At 36.8% G+C, this 14,875-nt stretch overlaps 1 protein-coding gene across 2 annotated transcripts; it reads right to left on the bottom strand.

Annotated features, from left to right (window-relative positions):
• Window positions 1-10,747: 10,747 nt before the first annotated feature.
• LOC110886192 lies at window positions 10,748-13,254 on the bottom strand. Of its 2 annotated transcripts, none has more exons than XM_022133958.1 (2): window positions 12,152-13,254; window positions 10,748-11,712 (listed from the first exon to the last, which is right to left on the bottom strand). In XM_022133958.1, exons 1-2 carry the CDS (start codon window positions 13,157-13,159, stop codon window positions 11,668-11,670), a joined length of 1,053 nt encoding a protein of 350 aa, XP_021989650.1. In that variant the 5' UTR covers window positions 13,160-13,254; the 3' UTR covers window positions 10,748-11,667. The 2 variants fall into 2 exon arrangements, with proteins under 2 accessions (XP_021989650.1, XP_021989651.1); XM_022133959.1 differs by having other exon boundaries at window positions 10,748-11,729.
• Window positions 13,255-14,875: the final 1,621 nt, after the last annotated feature.

The raw sequence follows: 14,875 nt of genomic DNA on the forward strand, positions 1-14,875 counted from the left end.
TTATAATTCATTAACTAAGATGTTTACCCTTTCATATTTTCAAAAATCACATTTTATGAATATTTGGGCATAATGGTCAACATATGGGCATTTAACGGAAATTTGCATAATAGTTAGACAACTAGTGAACTAAGCCGTATAATCACAGAGGGTTATACTAACATGTTACTAGGTCCAAAAGAAGCTCTAAGGCAATCTTAAACTTGACTAAAATGGGTCAGAACTGAAAGTCAAAGCGAAAGTCAAACTATGCGACTTTCGGTTCCAAACCGGGTCTAAACAGAAAATTGTCGAGTTGAACATGTTGGAACATGTTCTTACATTAGTTACCAAGTTATATTAATGATTAAACAGGTTGCATGTATCCTACATTGCTAATTATGCGTTAATTTGGATTTAAGCATTCTGTTGACTTTTTAAAGTGTACTTTGACTCGACAATTAACATGGTTAGAGTGGGAATCTAATAATACATTTTTAAGGGTTTGTTACCCACATGATTACCTACTTATAGGTATTTTTAATTCGAGATTTGACTGAGTAATTATGGACTAATCTCGAAGTCAAACCTTAATTACGATGGTTTGACTTTTAGCTAATTAGCTAAGCTAAAATGGATTAAAGAGGATTAGGATCACTTACAATGGTCCTAAATAGGATTAGAGACTTAAGGGAATCTTGGTTGCTGTCCAGAGAAGCTCCAAGGTGCTTGAACAAGAATGCAAGTGAGCAAGTCCAAATGGTCACAACTCAAACTTCTTATATAGTGCACCTCATGGCTCAAGATCATGCCAAGTGACCCTACAATTGATGTGAGATGGTTCCAGGTGCCCCTATGTGGCTAAATACTGCCTAGCAAGTCCTTGGTTTTGAATACCATCCCTTTAAGTCGGTGTAACAGGCTGAACAGGCAGCTGTCCAAAACCTGCTGCCAGCGACAGCCTTACGGACCGTAAGCCTAAGATCTTGCGGTCCGTAAGCTCCTCTTGCGGACCGTATGATGAAACAGTTACGGTCCGTAACCGAACTTTGCTGAAATCGCCCAGGTATGCACCTTACGGACCGTAAGCCATGACCTTTATGGTCCGTAACCGATGGTCAGAGGACAAAAATTTGCAAACTTTCAAGCCTTGACCATGCAATCACATAAGTCTGAATCCATGCCATCTTTCTCAGTTGTGGACCTTCTTGCTCAGCCATTGCATTCTTGCATGCCCCTTACATGTTTTTGGATCCTTGTGAAAAATTAAAATGACGGAAATTACAAGAACAAGTTTTGGGTTCTCACCATGGTTGAACATGCTTGCTTTAACTATTTCTAACTCCCATTATACTAGGATTTAAATCAGAAATTTTCCTGTAGTAACATTCCTAATAACCCAATTTCCATATAAAAGATGGAATTTTATTTATTTAAAAACAATCAGCTAGATGTTTATTATAACGATTTAAGGATCTTGGGATTTATGATTCGGGTCGCTCAGAGGTGTTTTAATAACATGTCGCCCTTGGGTCGTTCAGAGGTATTTTTAATAACATGACGCCCTTTTTAAATCCTACCATATATCTTTATTTGACCCGATTCCTGACACGTTTGTCCCACATGACACGTGTCTTTATTTTATTGGGCAGGAATTTTCAAGGTGTTACAGTATGCTAAAGAATTGTAATGATTAAATAGCGTTAAACAGTCTCACTGATGATATGCCGATAGGTTTTTATACATTTAGTAAACTTTTTCAGGATATAAACCTATAGTAAACTTTTTCGGGATATAAACCTAAATTCAAACACTTGCTTATTTCGTGGGGAACAGTACTTGGATATATAGGTAACCCCTGAAATCTTGTTTGAAATGTCCATTATTCTGAGATACTAGGTCTTTATACTCGGTGATATCTAGGGTATTATTCCAGGACTTCTGCTGAATGGAAGTTCTGACCTAGTCCCCGAATAATACTTTCTGCATTGCTTGAAAAATAGCACCACCCTCAGCATAAAAAACGATAAACCATTGCAAAATGATAATCGTGTGCTGTTGAAACAAAAGATCCTCTAAAGGGGACACACCGAAAAGTCGAAGCCGTCATCTCTCTGCGTATACGGAAGTATCGACCTGAGCTCTCACGGCCCTCGCATTTAACCCCTTACAGATATCATTTGTGGTATACTCACCTGTAAGACTGAATATTGGGATTCTGGATACGGGAGTATATTCAAGAGGTGGGACACATGAATGAGTTTAAGTTCTTAAAACATCTAATTCATATCCTGAATCAGTTGAAATTTGTATGAAAATTTAAGAGGACCAGTATATCGACAATCTAAGTGAATTGTTTAATTCTTAAAGTGAAATTAAGCTCAACGGTACTTGTGACTTGTCAAAAACTGATATGATCCTCTGACGCATACTCAAACAAAAATATTGTTTGTAAATATGTTTGTACATATTTCTTTATTGCTTTATGTTTTCAGAAAATACAAAAAGATTTTTGATTCTGCTTTATTTTCGATAATCGATATCTGAGATGCTGAGTTTCAAAATCTAAGTAAGCTGATTGTGTTTCTGAGAATAAAACAAGTTCATTAATTTGAAACTTGGATCATCAAACAAAAATCAAAAACAGTTTGTGATATCTCCAAGGTCATTAATTTGGACTTGGATGATTATCTCTGGGGGATTTGGATGCCTATATTGTTATAGAGCTAGTTTCCGATACGATTCGATGAAACTGTCAAATTCATGAGAAGTGATTTAGAAAGTTTGAATTGCTAGATTACGATTTCTGGAAAATGGATCTTTAAAATGTTATTACTTATAAATGTATGAGTGTTTGCAGATAGTCCAGACTACGATCTCGAGAGCAGAAAGGGGGAGTCTGAATACAAGCTGGAAGTTAGGAAAAGCTTGTAGATGGAAAGCTAGGTGTCGATCTCTAAAAGCACGGAAGCTTGACGAAAGGGGAAGCCTTATGATGAAGCTGTTATCTGAGTGAGAATGCAGAATGATCAAGACTGAAGAGGTGTTATGTTGAAGACTAGACACTGAAGACTTCGTCAATATCCGAGGGGGAGTCTGTTAGTGCATCACGTCTATTGACTTCGTCTTGTATCATGTAATAGGATAGAATAGGATAATCAGTGCACGAGGTTCGAGAATCGAAGATTAGAGATTAGGGTGCTGATTTCGCTCGTAATGGACCAAGGTCATTTGGAGCGAAATCAGAAACTTCTGATTTCGCCCGAAATGACAATGGTTCATTTGGAGCGAAATCAGCTCAAGTATATATAATGCATTGTTTGTTTCATTTGACACGGAATCAGAAATTGTAACGAAGTGCTGCCAAATTGTTCTCAGGTTGTAATCAGTGTTAATTCAATACAAGAGACATTATAATTACTTTGAGCGTCCGTTTCATTGATTCCGCCTTTGATTCGGATCAACAACTCTTCTGATCGACTCATTCGGGTCCAACAACGATCCTTCAAAAATCCCTACAATATCTCTCTCTCTCTCCAGATCACGATCAAAGATCTCTCTCTCATCATCATCATCATCATCTAACATCATTGTAATCATTCACACTGGCTCTGCCGACTTCGCCGGCCGGAGTCCGGTCGGGTTTCTTTAAAGTGATAGAGCGAGGGTGAGAAAACGAAGGGGTTGGGGTGTCTTTGCTGGAGAAACCGTCGCTAGCAGCCTCCGGAAAAGCGGCGCCGGTGGCCAGAGAATAGAGAGAGGGAACCGAGATAGTGGGGGTGAGAGGAGGTGTGCGTGTGACGGAATCCATGTCGAGCGGCGAGTGGCAGCGGCGAGCGGCAGCGGCAGTGGTGGTGCGGATCGGCAATGGTGGTGCGGCAGTGGTGGTGCCGAAAGTGGAGAAGATGATACAGAGGTGTTATATTCTTTACTGAATGGTATTTTTTTTCTGAATGGTGTTATTTTCTTTTCATTAATGGTGCTTTTTTCTTTTCAGTAATGGTGTTTATTTTATTTTCTGAATGGTGTTATTTTTTTCTGAATGGTGTTATTTTGTTTACTGAATGGTGTTATTTTGTTTACTGAATGGTGTTATTTTTTGTTTACTGAATGATGTTATATTGTTTACTGAATGGTGTTATTTTTTGTTTACTGAATGGTGTTATTTTTTGTTTACTGAATGGTGTTATATCTTGTACTGAATGGTGTTATTTTGTGTACTGAATGGTGTTATATTTTGTTTACTGAATGGTGTTATATTATTTTGTAAAAACACCATGAATTGAACTATGAATTTATTTAAAACACCATGTCATGAACATGCCCTGATTATGGACGGTTATAAGTCCTTAAATCAAGGATTTTCTCCCTCCAAATCCTTAAATCAAGGATTACCATATTTGAATTTGTTAATGCATTTACAATTATACCCTTTCAATTAATTTAGATCTAACGGCTGAGATTCTTTCTTACCTTTCTCACACTTTTGGTCTTTTTTACAATAACTCCACCCTATGTGTATATATATATATATATAGAGTAGGAGTTGGGTAGAAAGTGGGTTTTTCCTAGAAAGTCTAGGAAGCAATCAGAATGCGACATGTGGCTTTGAAGATTTTTAACTAGAAGGGCAATTGTGTACTTTCACATTCTATTTTTATTTTTGGAACTTATCTTCATTACCTAACTATCCATGTCCATATTTTGTAATCGTTTTTCTCCATGATTTTCTGAATAATTTGTTTTTGAAATCTAAACCAATCGCATATTCCATTGTTCAGAAGATTACTGGAAATTATCAGCATGTTCTTGGTGCTGTGTTTTAACAGTTTACAGGGCTAAAGTCAATTTTTTTTATAGATCCCATAATATAAAGATGGTAAAACACAGCGTATGAATCTGCTTGCTGTTAAAACACAACTGTATGAATCTGAATGCTAAAACACAACTGTATGAATCTGCTTGCTGTTAAAACACAACTGTATGAATCTGAATGTTGTATGAATCTGCTTGTTGTTAAAACACAACTGTATGAATCTGAATGCTAAAACACAATTGTATGAATCTGCTTGCTGTTAAAACACAACTGTATGAATCTTCTTGCTGTTAAAACAAAACTGTATGAATCTGCTTGCCGTTAAAACACAATTGTATGAATCTGAATGCTAAAACACAACTGTATGAATCTGCTTGCTGTTAAAGCACAACTATATGAATCTGAATGCTAAAACACAACTGTATGAATCTGCTTTCTGCTAAAACACAACTGTATTAATTTGCTTTCTGTTAAAACACATCGTCAAGAAAACGAAGATGATACGAACAATATTTGAATGGTGATGATGAACTCGGAGATGGTGGAGATGGAGAAGTGTTTTAATTTGATCCGGTGCTCTCCATCCTTTCTAAGTTATCTTCTTCCATGATTGTGGTTATTTTTGGTAGGGATTGGGGTTTCTAAGATGGGTTTGGAGAGAGAGAGGGAAAATCGCGTGAAATTAGGGACTGGGTTTGACTGACGGTTATCTAATTGATTTAAAACACGATATATTGACAAAATTGCCCCTAGTCTTTTAAAACAATGAATTAAATAAACTAAAAAATTACAAGATTGCCATTGACTTCATCTTAACCATTAAACACACCCATTGGATGGCCCAGATCGCTTCCTAGACTTTCTAGGAAAAACACACTTTCCGCAGGATCCCTACTCACCAATTTGCCCTTTTAACATGTGTTTTGAAGATATGATGTGGATCAATCTTGTCCACACAATTCAGGTTTCCCAAGTTTTCTAGATTAAATGGGTTTTCCCTAGATACTTACATTATATATATATATATATATATGAATATCCAACAATTAGAATAATAATAAGATACAATAGTATACATTCTTGTTTTACATAACTTTAAGTTCAACACATTGCAGAGTAGACCCGCATAGTGAGGGCAAATTGAAAATCGGGTCAAATTGACAGAAATGCTATAACAAAAGAAAACATGTTATTAGAAGTGGCAAGATCGGCGTGTAGGTGCATTGAGTAACCCGTAAAAAGTCAACATTTCGGATCAGCCCAGCCCGATTAGGGTGTTTACTGTCCAGTTAAGCAAGTAACCAGATAAGGCAGTTATTTTCTCATTTTTGGTTTAACCGGTTCGGTTAATAACCGGTTATTTTCGGTTAATTAAACGGTTATTTTCAAGTTTTTATCATTTTTCGGGTTTTTTTTCTCGATTAATCGGTACATCGGTTAAAAACCGTTTAAAAATAACTTGTTATTTCTAAAGAAATCCCCAACCAGTTACTAACCTATGGTTAAAAATAACAACTAATTGGTTTTTCCTCTAGCAGTTATTAACCGGTTATAGTTGTGCACCTCTACGCAGAACCATCATTTACGTTTTCAAGAAACTACTAACCAAACTGGCGGAGTTAGTGCGCCGACTTTGTTTTAATGGTTTAACAGTTGATTTTATTTAATTTTTTCAAAATTATTAGTTTCTGTTAATTTTTATAAAAAGTGCTGATGAATCCATTAATTTGGATGATGCTCAAAACTAGCAGTTTTAAGAACTGATGAGATAACTGGGTGTTGCGGTCTCTAAACTCAAGGAATTAGTCACCAAAATGCCCCAAGCTAAAATCCAGCTTAAACCAGAATATACCCAAAAGCTGGCCTCCTCATAAAAGGAGCTTAGCCAAATACTTAACACTTTTTCCCCATAAAGCCACCAGCCACATATAGCCAAACTGTTGGTTAGGTTTTAGCCAACTCATTATTGCAAGCAGGGGAGCTCCAAAATGCCTTCAAAATTATCTTGGAACCCATGTTCAAAGATTAATTAACAATTTTAATGCAAAAGTGTTTGGAACTACTACCCCCAGACCCTGTTTGCACCACTTCTTACAGAGGCAGGAAAGTGTTGATGCCAAAAAGGGGGAGAAGAAGGATGACAAACCAAAGATGATTCATGATGGAGCTGCATCTGCCAAGAATAGAGTTGATGATGCAAGAGCCCTAAAATGGTTGAAAAACAGAAGGGTATATTCACTAGAGATATTGACCACGCAGAAAGAATAAAAAAGTTTTAACAAGATCAGAGAGGTTAAATTTGTTGCTCAGGTCAAAGCTCAAATAGAAAGACAAAGAGCTGAAGAAAGTGTTGCTAGACAGGACCTCAAAATCACAAGAATGTTAAAATTGATATGGGGCCACCAACTGTGATCCTAAAGGCCAAAACTCTGTAAAGTTGGAAGCTAAAAGAAGACAAGCACCTCAGGCTCAACCTGTAGTTATTACCAAAGGACAAACAACTAGTCCAGGTCAAACAACTGGACTAGGTAAAACGACTGGTTCTCAAACAACTTCAACTCCACCAACAACCAGATCATCATCAAAGACACAGCCTGGGGCTAAACCAGTAGTTGTCAAAACTACTGGTAAACTGTCTTGTAAAAAGCCAGCATTTTCTTTAGAACTAGTAGTTACAAGCAAACCAGAAGTTCCCAAGGAAACAACTGCTCAACCATCAAGAAAAAAGGAAGTTGGTTTTGCAAGATGACCCTGAAGATGAACCAACAACAACAACAACAACATAACCTGCTACAACAGTTTTCACATAACCATTTGCTGAAGAGCCTCCTTCTTCCCCAAATTTCATCAAATCACTTCAAGAGCTGCCACTACTGAAAGTTGATGAAAATTTGAATTATGAAGAAAATACAAAGAAGATGGAAAAGGAGGTTATCAAAGAATTCATGGAGAATTAGGGCAAGATGACATATAGGAAGGCCCATATGTCATGGATAGGAGAATGAGAGAGACTGGGGTGTCACACCCCAACCGATGGCGGAAACATCGGAGTGAGATGAAAATGAGATTGCAAGAGACTTCATAACGTCAAAAGCTCTCTAAAATTCCTCCATTCAAGCATCAATTTTTGGCGAATGTTATAAAGCAAGAAAGCATAGAATGGCTCAAAAAATGTTCCTTGTCACGTGAAGAATTTCTGTGTCTTTCAAAATTGTGATGCATATAAACTACTGGCTGAAGTTGCCAGAGTTAAAAAGATGTTGGTTGATCCAAGCCTCAAGGTCATGCCTCCCAATCGGAAGCTTGGCAGTAAAAGAATGCTAACTCCAGAAAAGGTAACAAAGACCTTCAAGATGAAGCAGGAGCTGATTCTTATGAATTAGGCTCCTAAAAGCTCAATTGTAAGGTGAAATGAGTCTACTCTGTCTAAAAAGTATGTAGACTACCTGGAAGCAAGAAAGAAAAAAAATCCTAACAAGTACCCACCAAGACCAGACTAGGAGAACACAAAGATCTACCTTTCCGAAAAGAAGAAGGATTCTGTTGTTGTGCCATTTAAACCACAGGAAATCTTCTCCTAGAATCCAAAAATCATGGAAAATCACTTGAACAACTTGAAAGAAAAGCATGGTTATGCAATATGGATTGTTGACTTGGATGAAGAAGAAAAGTTGATGTTAGTTTCTTGTATGCCTGATAGCACATATGTGTTTACCAATCCAGCAGTAGGAACCTACACAATTGCATTAGAGGAATCTCTAAAAGAAGATCTACAACGTCTATCATTTCAATCATTGGCTACCACTGAAGTCTTAGACTTGCCTCACAGTCCCCCTAACCCAATGATTGTAAGATGGAAAGCAATGAAGGACTCGAATGATGTGGAGATTTTTAGAGAAGATGGGTATGGAGCTCAAAGTCTGAGCCCAGAAGACATCAAGGTTATACTTAACCTTGATTTAGAAAGAGATGATGATGATGATGATGATGATGATGATGATGATTAAGCTCTAAATCTTGAACTTGAAATCAAAGGCATGATCAGGGAAAGGCTGAAAGATTCCATTTAATAAGAGAATAAAAGACAGGTTTCAATAAGTGTGATTTTGGCATCAACAGATCTAGGGGAGATTGTTGGGTTATATAAGATCTGCTGATGATAAAAGCCAAAACCCAAGGGAACCATCTTCCCTGCCTGATGTAATAAAATGAAGTACAATCCTTGGTCCAGAAGTTTCTCCTTTGAAAGCTTCTCAAAACAATTGCCCAAACTACTGTTATATAACTGCTGCCTTCAAGAATAGAGAACAGAAAAAACAAAGTGCTGGATTGTCAAAGTGTTGGTCAACAATTAAATCAACTAAAGTCAAAGCTGAAGACTAGAAGATCAAGTCAACAAGTCAAAGACCAGAAGTTTCGGATTTCCATAAGTGTTGGTTCTCAACCAGCAGTTCTATGAAATCCAACAGTTCTCTATTTCTCATATTAGAAACAGTAGTTCAATGTAATAGTGTAATTATCTAGTAGTTTTACTAACTGCTGGTAACACTAAGAGCCTTTATGCATGAGAACTTAGTAAGAGAGAGAGTGCACCTGATGAGGGGGAGTACTTTGTACCTTGTGATTGTATTACATTTGATGAATTCAATATGAAATCATTTTACAATCATTCCCAATCAAAGTGTGTTGATATTAACTATTTTACTTAAAATTCCTTATCTATTCAATCTGTTCTAATAAGAAACACACATATCACACTTTCTTAGATCCAACATTGGGTGTAATCAAACCGACCATTTAGCTTTTTTTTTAGAAAAGTAAACTTGCATACCCACTAAGTATAATCCAAAATTTTACACTCATGTTCACCACGAGGCTACAAGGCCTTTAGCTCACGTTTTGTATCATTTGACTATAGGTACCAACTTTTCTATTTTAATAAGCAATGATGATTAAAACAGTCGATGACCTTCTGGTGAATTGCCAGCCACATGACCATCCAAAGTAGAGGCCATAGGTTAGAGTCTCGCTTGGAGCAAACATGCTCGGAGTTGAGCCAGGGGTTATACCACAGTGAGCCTTTGCGTGGTGGGTTTTCTCTGGAATGGTGGCGGGTCGTGTCATCTACATTCGTAGGCATGAATGAGCTTTTCTATTGCGCACCAATCTTACACTACTCAAATTCATAGATATTTTTTTAAAAGATAAACATTCTAGTTAGAAATAAAAGACTTGTGGTTAAATCCAAATTTAATACTTAAACCTAAAATAACTTAATCTCAAGTTCCTAAAACATCGTGATTAAAGGGCATACCCAATATGGACCATTGAGGGTCATCTTGCGTTGCACCACAATCTCTATGGCGTGTATGCCTCACAAGCCTTTTGTTCTTTAGCTCTCTACTTTAAAATGCCATAATAAGCATAAGCAAGTTTCCTAGTAGGGATGCACGAAAAATGAAAACTCAGTTTCATCGATCCCTATATAATACATGTGATTTGAGTAGGATTCATAAGTAACAAGTAGTCCATGACCATCGTCTTATGAAATTTCAATCATAGGTTTACATCCCTCCTAAATTCATGTACCGATGTAATTGTCTATGCGTGTGCTTTAATAGTGAATAGTTTGTAAATGGTCTTGATCTTGAAACACCATTCTCCATTATCCATAGATTGATCATCTGAATCATGAGTATAGCTTACAAGTAGACGTTTTTGGCTGCAATAATGAAAAATTAGAGTTATCTTTTAGAGACATCCATGCTTTGAAGATGGATTAAAACCAAATCAATAATTTCACAGGTTGCCTTTTTCATGATTTCCACCTGGATTTGGAATGGTACATTGTTTGACATATAGAACGCGGTACGCTCCGGTACGCGGTACGAAAACAGGTAGACAATTCAGGCCTTTCTAAAAATCGGTACGTTGGGGGGTAGGTTTATTTGGGAACGCTAATTCGGTACATGGTACAGTGTATCCTATGGCGTACCATCATAGTTTGGTACACGTATCATATATATAAAAAAGTATAAAATAGAATAGATCTTTCATTAAATTTTCAAAAACATAATCAAAATTCAAAACAGAAACTTCATAAAAGAAAATTCATAATCAAAACATAAATTTCATAAAACTCAATCTATCCTTTGTTTTTTTCCGTTTGGGTCGCCATTGTCCTCTAGTTCTTCTCCTTCTAAGTTTTCCCATCGCATATCTTCGTACCTCGAACTAGGCCCTTCCAAGTAATCATTTTCTGGATTCATATCCCATTTTTTTGTTGGCCCAGAATTGCAACTTTCTGAGAAACGAGACTGAAGTCTGATGTTTGAATGTATAAAAACCAATTTGTCCGCTCGCTTACAGTTTAAACGGTTTCTCTTCACACTATGTATATAGGAGTAAGTGCTCTAGTTTCTTCAGCCGAGGAGCTACTGACAGGTTGTGAAAGAACTTTCTTAGCAATATCAGCCAACTCTGGTGTTTCCGACCATAGCTGGACCACCAATCAACCGCGTCCATGGTGACCGCATCCACATGAGCCGCTTCCAGAGAATAAAGTCCCTTCTTCATATGAAATGTTGCGAATTGCTCTCGCAACATTCGTTCTTCTTCTTTAGTTTCAGCTATTCTTTCGAAAGCATCTATGACCCCCTGCATCACTTCTTTGTCTAGATTTGGAGCTTGTCTAACAGTTCCACCTGGTGCTAACACACGAAGATAGTTTGTATCATAGAATCTTGGTGACAATGCAAAGCCCAAACAATGTAAAGGTATGCTCATCTTCTCCCACCTAGCTAGCACGATGGCTTTCAGCTGGTCGAAATACGATTTATACTTGGTTAGCGACATTACATCTTCAATTTCCCCTAACATATTATCCATTCTTTCATAAACTTCACCCATCTTTGTACCTTCACCATCACAAAACCTGATCATCATAAATATAGGTTTGGTAATAGACAAAATTTCTTCCACGTCCTCCCAAAAGTCATCGCTTCTAATTGTATCAACAACTGTTAAACTGGTGTTTCTTGTCTTTTCGTCACCTTGTTTAACCTAGTCCCACCAAGAATTTAGGGAAATGGTTGTAGCTAGTGATTCTCTACAATCCATCAGCCTTTTTAATAAAATATAATGAGATGCAAACCTTGTTTTCGCCACTTTTAACAACTCAAGCTTTGAATTATCTCTAAAAATTGACAACGCTTTACCGTGATTAAGAAAATATTTCACAATCACTTTCCCTTTCTTATATGTGCTCATCAACCAATTAAATTCTTTTCCAATATCTTTAAAAACCAAATTTAAGGTGTGAACACAACAAGGAGACCAAAAGATGTGTTTGTGTACCTTTTCAATCTCTTTTCCAGCCGACTTGCAATTTGTTGCATTGTCGGTGACTACTTGTAGAACATTGCTTGGTCCTATATTTTCAATAGCACTAAGTAAGTAGTTAGCTATTCCTTCCGCCGATTTTACCAAGTCGGAAAAATCGTCGGCATACATAAACATCGCTCCTCGACTATTCACTGCAATAACATTAAACAAAGGCTTGTGTTTCACATTAGTCCATCCATCAGAGACGATGGAAACACCTTGTGAATACCATGTGTCCTTGACAGGATTCAAGTCCTTCTCGACGTCCCTAACACACTCATCGAGCAAATTGGTTCGTGCTTTTTCGCTAGACGGAGGTTTGTAACCCGCTGGTGCCTTGTTGATTGCACTTATCATCTCCAAAAATTGAGGATTACGCAAGACATTGAATGGAATGCCGTTAGCGCATAATCCTCTAATAATTTTTAAATCGACAAGATTTCTCTCCATAACACCAAACGAGTGTTCAATAGGTTTTTTAGAAGATGCAGCAAACTTTTGTTTTAAAGTATTACTAACAATTGAATTTTTTAAAGACCGGGATACACCAACTTGTTCCGCGTCCTTTACTCTCTTCAACAACTTTTCATACTTCTCGCGGTCTCGGAGTAGAACTGGACATCGTTTGATTTCAACTTTCTTCCCCGCAGGAGGACCGAAAAAGTGAGCATGAATACGCGTATAAGAACTAGTAGATTGTTGTTTGCAATGCTTGCAAACCCATACTTTTGAACCCCCACAATTCTTGCTATTCCCATCACTTATAAAGTCGACTTCCTGCAACAACGGTTTGTTCTCCACCTTCACCTTGCTGCGAACATCAGAACTTTCATTCATGGTTTTTGTCTCTGTTGCTTCTGATCTTGTGTTTTCTATGAAATCGTTCTCTTCAAACTCATTATCGCTTGCATAATTTTGTTGCTGCACTCCAGAATTTTGAGTATCTTTTCTTGAGGTCGACCCACTCTTATCGAAAGCCATTTACTTTTAACTGGTTGAATTGAATTGAAATATTTTCTGTGTGCTAGATTGATTGTTACAACATGTATTTATAGTTAACATGGGAAAAAGTTATTGGGGGGGGGGGGGGGGGGGAAACTGTTCAGTTACCTATAAAAAGCGGGAAAAAATTAATGGAGGGAAAAACTGTTCAGGTCCTGGGCTGTACCGGAATCTGACTTTTGGAACGCCGGAACACCGGTACACTACAAATGGAAACGTGTTTCCTATTAATTAAAAACGTGTATTCACTGTTTGGAACGCTACTATGGTACACAATCGGGAACGGTCCAAATTAGCGATCTGGTACGCGTACCGGAGGCGATTGGGACGACTCTGTACCCCGATTCGGTACGGCGAATCTGGTACGAAATACAAGGGCATTTTTGCGTTTCCTGTGACTATGGTTTGACATTTTGAGTTTGAATACGCAAGTTCATGTGGTATGAATTTCAAAGGTTTAGGACTTAGGAGAGATCACACATTTGCATTTCTCACTTCACAAATCACTACAAATACCAAACTAATTCGAAGATATGGGTGGTGGTTATAATTCAAGTGGAGTAGTCGGACCCTCGAACCTCAAGCGATCGTCTCGTTGACGTTCACACCCTCAACCTGCTCCGTCAAGTCATCCACCTACAATAGTCTAAAGAATAAATATTTTGTCATAAATTTGTAGGAAATATTTAATAATTAACCTTTTGTAGATTATTTCTGACAGATCTGTGACGCAACTGTCAATTAGTTAGGGTCTTTTTATTTTCTGTCATTGTTGTGTCAAAAATTTGACACAGAATTTTGGGAAAAAAAATTGTAGAAAATTTGTCACAAATGTGTTTGAATCTGTGACAAAAGTAATTGTGTAGGAAATTTTCGTAGGAAATTATGCACTTTTCTAGCAGTGACCTACATCTGTCTAAAGTGTAATGATATACAATTACACATATGAAAACAAAGTTAGCATGAATAGTAAATGAAATTTTTTAAAGATTTGTTTTTTAGTAATATTTTATTTAGTCTTCATTTGATTTTTTTATTAATAATATTTATATATTAAAGTGAAGAGATCAAGAATAATAAATAACTTTTTTAAAGTATTTGTTTTAGGTACTCTTCATTTAATATAATTTTTTAAATAATTTGTGTACGTTAATTTTTTAAAAATAATGTAAATACACATCTATGTATTTTTTCCAATATTCCGATATAAATCTATTGAAGATGGATATCGTGTTGCCACCATACCAAAAAGAAAACGACTAAACAACATAAGTGTTGGTATTCATATTTATGGTTTTTAGTAAATCTTACTGAAAGTAGACACTGTGTCGCTACTGTACTGAACGTAAAACTGAACGAACAACATCGATATTTGGTACCGGTATTTATATTTTTGCTTTCAGTTTCAATAAACTAATAGTATCACTATTAACTGTATTGTACAATATTGAGCCAGACCCAACAACATGGGTAATAGCATCCTGTTCGTTTTATAGTTTTCGGTCGATGTAGAGCAGATGTTGATTGCTATACCAAATACATGTATTGTGTCAGTATGAAATAAACCAAATCGATACCGATCAAGATCCCGCCGCGAAGCGTGGGGGAAATAAACTAGTTTATAACAAGATATAAAAAAAATGAATAATTAAATTGATGCTTAATATAGTGACATTTTCTTAGCTTAACTAAATT

Source organism: Helianthus annuus, chromosome 2 (assembly GCF_002127325.2).
Source record: "Helianthus annuus cultivar XRQ/B chromosome 2, HanXRQr2.0-SUNRISE, whole genome shotgun sequence".
NCBI classification, from domain to species: domain Eukaryota; kingdom Viridiplantae; phylum Streptophyta; class Magnoliopsida; order Asterales; family Asteraceae; genus Helianthus; species Helianthus annuus.

Excerpts from the sequence above, each read along its gene's own strand:
- LOC110886192 (XM_022133958.1), bottom strand. The coding sequence starts at position 13,159 with ATGGCTTTCGATAAGAGTGGGTCGACCTCAAGAAAAGATACTCAAAAT. Across the intron at positions 11,713-12,151 it reads CTGGAAAAGAGATTGAAAAG|GTACAAAGATGGGTGAAGTT; the intron begins GTACACAAACAC and ends GTGATGGTGAAG.